Raw genomic sequence first — 6867 nt, 5'->3', positions numbered from 1 at the left:
ATCAGAAGGGATAGAAGCTGCTTGGAGGATTTTCAACTGTAAAGCGGGAAAGAGAGACGATGGAGGGGGAAAAGAGGAAGGGGCGTGTGTGATAGTTGGAGAAGGTTGACAGGCTGGAGAAGTTCAAAGACGCAGGACTTAAAGACGCATCATCAGCTTTCAACCCTTCAGTCAACATGCCACTCACATCAACCCCCTCTCTCCAAACCCCTCCTTGCTTCCCCTCCTCTTTCTCTCCTTTATTGCTTTCAGTCTTCCAGCCCTATTTCTGTTTTCCCTCCCTCGATTTTCCTTGCAGTTTGTCAGCGATCACTCTCTCTCTCTTTTCCATCCCCTCCTCCTGCTTCTCCTCTGCAAACACAGAGATGCAGCCCTGTCTGGCGTGCGTGCGTGTGCGTGCATGTGTGTGTGTGAGAGAGAGAGAGAGAGAGGGGAGGTGAGTGACGATGGCTGATGAGCCTTTATCTTGTTTCAGTGGTTATTTGATTTTCCCTGAGTAGAGAAGGTGGGCAGGGGAGGAGGAGGGAAAAGAAAAGGTGCAAGATGAGAGAAGATGCGACAGAAAAGGAGAGGGCGAGGGAAATAAGGCGTGGCTCTGTCTGTGTGACCAGTAAGGTCTTTTTAAAATTCAATAATTCATGTTTGTTTGAACCAAACTGAGTGGCTCATATTGAGTTTGTAATAGAAGGATAGTATTAACTCTTCTTATCAATAAATCAATTACTTATTTGTTCTGTAAAATGTTAGAAAATTAAATTTCCTAATTGCCTAAACTGACACCTTAAAATTGTGTGTTTTGTGTGACCAACAGTTCAGTTTACTACCATAAAGCAGTGATTCCCTGCCTATGGGTGGAAGGGTAAATCAGAGGGGTCGTGAGATGATTAATGAGGCAGGAAAGAACAAAAAGCACAGTTCGGCAACACATATTTAAATACTTTTTCCCTGGTCTTTGCTTTGTTTGCAAAATGTTGGCGAAGATTTGTTCAAATGACACAATCTGAGAAGTAAAGAGGTGAAAACTCAAAGACTTTCACACTTGTAACAAGAGGTCACAAGTAGACAGTGATTTATTTATTTCATGATTTATTAGGTCACAAGCCAAAAAAGGTTGAGAGACATTTTTACAGATGACAAAGGAATACGGCAAATCTTCACATTTGAGAGTAACTTTGATGCTTTTCTTCAAGTTTCTTCAAGTTTCTGCCAGTCGATTAACCAATCAATCGACTAATTGTTTTAGCGCTGTTTGACTCAAAGTGTTGGTCCGATGCCCAGTCTGCGGCTTAGTATTTACCTCATACACACGTTATATTAAATGACCTCTATAAGAGTGTATCATCGTGTCAGCCGCACTGCTCTCGGTTACTGTTAATGCTGACAAGAAGAAGAAATTCACTCACAGCCAGTATGTCCTCTTTATAATGTTACAGTCTGTTGCTGGCTTTAAGTGGCTTTTTCTTGTTTATTAAGTATTCTGCTGAGGCCTTTCTTTTATGGGGCACATGCTGCGTCGATGTGTGGAATTATTAAAAAGACAGTTTTAGCATGTTGAGGTTCTTGGTGGTTTTCTGCATTTCCTTTTGTTTGATTCCTGTTCACTGCTGACTTTTTTCACAACTGATTTAAAAAGATATAATTGAATTTTCTGTTTTTTAACATTGTTTTGCAAGCTAGATATTCAGAAACAGACTCCCACTGAAGATGAGACTGCCACATTGAGATCAGGCTTCTTTTTATTTACTGTTTAACTAACATTTGTAGAACTGTCTTGTTCTGTGCGTCTGTTCACTTGAATTTTTTGATACCGTTTGAATTTTTAAGCAGGAACACTCATCTGGATTCTTACTGTATTCTTGAATGTGCATTTAATATTAAACCATTCAACAGAAATTCTTTCAACAGTAAATCTTAATAGCCATAAGAGTTGTATGCAATTTAGCTAAATGCGCCTGTCAGCCTCTCACAGTCACTGATTGAATTAGAACGAGCTGGAGCTGGGTTTTTTTTATGCCATTAAAGTGTGAAAGCCATTAAATGAGCTCAACAGGTCGTTTCAAACGGGGTTTAATTGTTGTGCATTCATGCAAAAACTGTCAAAATTAGCAACAGGTGAAGTCGTACTGGAATTGTTCATGGACATAAAGTGTGCACAGATCAGGTTCCTCCTTAACATACTCCAACATAGATGACATGCACGGCAGAAACAAACTGCCAGTCATTGTAGGTGGAACAAACTACTACATTGAGTCTCTGCTGTGGAAAGTCCTGCTGGATACTGGGGTGAGCGAGTACAACTCAAATACACCTCCCTTCATCCTCTGTGCCTCTCTGACACTGTTTATCTTGCATTTCTTATTTATCTTCACCCACTTTTATGCATGCGAAAACAAGCACCCTGTTAGGCCACAGCATGCGGCCTTCAGTGCTTTGTGATTTAAAAAAAAATATGTGTGAATGGTTTCATTTCTCGGTTGCCAAGGCATGACTTTTAAGGGTTGTGTCTTTAAGCTGCGTGATTATTGAATGGAAACATGAATAAAAAGTGCCTGTTTTATTTCTGTTCTTATTACACATTAAATCTGACCTGAAACTGATATTAATTACAGGACTTATAAATATCTTACGGATTTGAAATTTGTACTTTAAGAAGAGGTTTATTTGGTTGTCTCTCACAGCAGAAGAACGAGGAGTCAGGGGACGGAGGCGATGGGGCCCAAAAAAGGGAGTTGAAGCTGAAGAAACTAGATGGAGCTGAGTTACATAAACGACTGGTGGAGGTGGACCCTGAAATGGCTGCCATGTTGCACCCCAATGACAAACGCAAGCTAGTCAGGTGATACAGCTGCTCATGTCTTCATCTGTGTATGTTTCACACTGGATATCTAGTAAAAAATGAATCAGTTTTGTGACATAGCTCTAAAATTAAACTCATCACCTGCAGCAAATACTGTAGTTTCTCTTTAGTCATCTGATTAGAAACTCAGTTAAATGAATGTAATGTAATGTTAGTTAGTGATAAATATTTAAAAACTAACGCTTTTATCCAAATTGACTTACAATGAGTGCATTAAACCATGCAGCTACAACCCAAAAATTGCGAGAATAATACAAGTACAACTTCATCATATATTGCTACCTTTATAACAGTAAGAAAGAACATATCTTTTACTTGTACTTTACTTGTAACTTGTATTAAAACAGCCCAAGCATGTTTTGGAAAAGTTACCGACATGAAATAATGGCCATTATTGATTTATCTTTAGTTACTATTCAAGAATTGATAATAAGCCTTTGCTGCGACACTGTTATTGGTCCGTGTTAGCCATGTTTTGGCTTGCTACTTTGTCGCTCTTGCTAGCTGGTTAGATAGCTAATAGCAAAAGAAAAACTACAATAACATTAGTGGAAAATGCAGCTGGGGATTTTTCAGTCCCTCAAAATACATTGTGGTTTTTCAGTCCCTTAAAATACATTGTGGTTTTTCAGTCCCTTAAAATACTTTGTGGTTTTTCAGTCCCTTTAAATACATTGTGGTGCCTAATGAATAACAAAAAAGTGCAAGGGTTAGCTGCTAGCCAAAGCTATCCAAGTGCCCGCTAGCGCTGTGGCAAATTAATGTCTTCATGTTTGTCCTAGTTCTTGGTTTGTTTCTTTCTTTCCTGCTGCTCGATGTGATTGAGCACAACCTTGCAGATCTTAAATTCACTTTATAATGCAATTAAAATAACAAGTTTGGATTTGTAACTAAATAAATTGTCCCTCCCAACATCCAAACACACCAATGTAACAGTGAGAGCCGCCACCAACTGTGTTATAGCCAAACAAAAAACTAATTTTGCCCAGATTAAAACATGTATATTGGCTTATACATATAATATTTGGAATAATGTGGGGTATATTGTTTGTGGGTGGCTCCCAATATTTTCTAGTTTCCTCATGTTTTGTATGAGGTCCTGAAGGGCTCCTGCTCTGTCTCAGGTTGACAGTCACAGTATGTGGCCTCCACCCAATCTACGCTGACAGGACCAGTGTCTGTTTACATACACACCACACACACATACACACGCACACGCACACGCACACACACACACAAACACACACAGCTTGATGAGTAGCAGTCAGTGCACTCTGGTCTTTTGTGTTAGCAGGTTAGGTTACCCTGCTCTTCTGGATGACAGGAGACGACAGGAATCATATTTTCTTCATAACCTCAGACTGCAGTGAGGCACGGCTAAAGAGTCTGGTTCAGATTTGAATCTCAACACCTTAAATCTCTGTTTAACCCTGGCTGAATGTTAACTGTGTGCTGGTGAGAAAAAGTGTGATTTCATACAGTTTTGTATCTCGTTTCATGATTTACATTCCTCCTTGTTTTTACTCCTGTCTTGTCTTTTGAATTAATTGTTGCTGGTGTGTTAATCATTTCGACTACACTCAAACTCTAACTGAATTTCTGCCTCAGAAGGGGGGTTTGAGACCTTCATTTACATTGGATTTAAAGGATGAGTGGATGGTTGACTCATCTAATCTCAGTTTCCCCCCCGAGGCCTGACATACAGGGACTGGGATGTAAACTCATAGTGTAGTGGAGCAGTTTGAACTAAACTGAAAAAAATCAGAAAATGATTTGTTGGTAGTGTGAAAAACACGTGTTTTATTTAACCACAATGCATCTGCCTGTTTGTTGTCTCCAGGAGTCTTCAAGTCCATGAGCAGACAGGCGTCCCCCATAGCCGCTGGCTGGAGGAGCAGAGGGGCCAGGAGGGAGGCAACGGGCTGGGGGGGCCGCTGAGGTACCCAGACCCATGCATCTTCTGGCTGCAAGCCGACATGGACGGTACGGAGGGAGCATTGTATGGATTTTCATTTGGCTGTTATTGCTATTTATCAAAACAACGGAACTGGACATGTTGATATGGGAGCTTCAGTGCTGGCACGAAATAACTGTTTACATGCGTCCGTCTTATTTTGCTGATACAATTGTTCTATTTCTCCCTCTCTGTTCCCCTCCAGCTCTCGACAGGCGGTTGGATGCTCGTGTAGATGAGATGTTGTCTGCTGGACTGATAGAGGAGCTCAGAGACTTCCATGTGCGCTACAATCAGCAGAGAGTCCAGGATGACAGGTAGCAAAATAAGCAGCAAAACACATGCACCCTCTTGAAGGAACACAATCAACCAGATCCTGTTCATCCTGAATTAACTTCCTTTTTTGCTTTGGCGTTTTTTGCAGAAATTGAGGTGTGTTATGCTAGTAGCGCTAATATAGCCTCAAGTCATTAGCCTCAAACAGAGATGAGGGCTACAGAGGTCTGTTAAGCTCTACACACTACACACCTCCAGATTGTTTTTCATTCTCAAGCATCTTCAACTGATGCTGAATCAAGTGACATCGCTTGAGGCAATTTATCAGACTATGCACAGCTCTCTCTGGAGCCACAAAAGATTGTTTCACATCTGGATCAGTAAACAGACTTTGATGTGTAAAATCAGCACATTTCCCCTTTAAGATAAGATAAGATAAGATGTACCTTTATTGATCCCCCGCAGGAAACATTTTATTTGACACAGCAGCACAAGGGAATGTAGTTCGAGAATAAAATGCAATAAGATAAAATCATAATAATATTTACAATAAATAGATCTGTGTGTACAACACCCATGGGAAATGATGGGTTATCCTCCCTTCACAAAGCAAAGACATGCTGGCTACATGTGGCTTGTGTTCCTAGCACTTCTTTTTATTTTTAATGCAAAATCAACTAAACTCCACCTAAAAGATACAGAGGTGAATAATGAATCTTTTGTGGGCCAAAAACATATGTCATACTTGGCTTTGGCCCTGTCGTCACTGCTATTGAACACAACAAGGTCGGTCTGAGGGTGCAGTGTCTGTGTAACAAGTTCAAAAGCACATTCTCACCCTACTATCTAAATTAATGATCCAGACATTCAGTCTGGATCAAGACTGAAGCCCTCTCTTCCATGTAACCAGGGCAATAAGAGTGAAGTGAACTCGGTCAAGCAGTTATTTATTCCCATTTCCTTGTCTTGACAGGTCACTCTGTTCTGTACACTGTTGTTTCCCAACGGCCTAGAGACCAATTTAGATACAGCCCACACTGTTGCGAGTTTAGTTCAGATGGGACTGATATTTCTTTACAATGTCCAGTGATTATTAATAATTGCAGAGATAAGCCCCCTCTGTAGGACATTAGCACTACCAGGGGAGTCTGGTGATTGGTGCTCATTACCTCAGGGCCTCAGGAATTTTATCCCACACTGAATAGACATCCTGGTGGCCCTGGAACAAATTACTTACAGTGCTATGTTGTCTGTAAAGATGCTATTTGAAGATAATGTTAATGTGTTCAAGACTAATATATTGTCTTTCTTAAAATTACCAAGTTGTCCCTGACATTTCCTTAACAGTAACCACATGACCGGTAGCATACTGGAGCAATGTCACGCTGTCAGTGGTATGGATCCACTGTTTCCTGTTCTCTGAGTCATGTCTCTGGGTTACCATGATGCATAAAATTGAGCAGTTTTTTGGGTTAATAATTACAACTACAGGACCAAATCTACAGTGATTTCTGTGTGCAACATGAAATGTGTATAAACGTGTATGTGGCCTTCACTAATAGTTGAAACAGATATGTGAACACGGCTGTTGGGCCTCTGTTGGCAGCAGATATTGATATTGTAAGTGTGTGACGGGGTGTGGCTGCGGGGGAGTTGATGCATTGGTGGAACGATGCCCAGGAAGCTGCCAATTCCCTTCTTCCGTCCCTCCTTTCTTTCATCACCCCATCACCCCATCCCACCTCATCAACCAGCAGCCTCCTCCTCCTCTCTCTCTCTC

The 6867-nt window shown here is 40.9% G+C and overlaps 2 protein-coding genes across 3 annotated transcripts in view; one reads left to right on the top strand and one right to left on the bottom strand.

Moving 5' to 3' along the window:
* The window catches only part of LOC118343216 (tRNA dimethylallyltransferase-like), a 33258-nt gene that overhangs the window by 11175 nt on the left and 15216 nt on the right, over window positions 1-6867 (bottom strand). The window lies entirely within an intron of this gene.
* Window positions 2184-6867, top strand: part of LOC118343034 (tRNA dimethylallyltransferase-like) — a 7241-nt gene continuing 2557 nt past the window's right edge. The window contains exons 1-4 of one of the 2 annotated variants that reach the window (XM_035681752.1): window positions 2184-2283; window positions 2679-2836; window positions 4698-4840; window positions 5017-5128. In XM_035681752.1, the coding sequence (XP_035537645.1) occupies window positions 2194-2283; window positions 2679-2836; window positions 4698-4840; window positions 5017-5128 (503 nt within the window). In that variant the 5' untranslated portion in view covers window positions 2184-2193. The remainder of the gene's footprint in view (window positions 2284-2678; window positions 2837-4697; window positions 4841-5016; window positions 5129-6867) is intronic. The other variant, XM_035681753.1, reaches the window with a different exon arrangement.

This window comes from Morone saxatilis, unplaced genomic scaffold (genome assembly GCF_004916995.1).
Source record: "Morone saxatilis isolate NCDOM2014 unplaced genomic scaffold, NCSU_SB_2.0 Contig9, whole genome shotgun sequence".
NCBI classification, from domain to species: Eukaryota; Metazoa; Chordata; class Actinopteri; family Moronidae; genus Morone; species Morone saxatilis.
The sequence above is the reverse complement of the archived record's forward strand: the minus strand, read 5'-3'. Positions and strand labels throughout refer to the sequence as shown.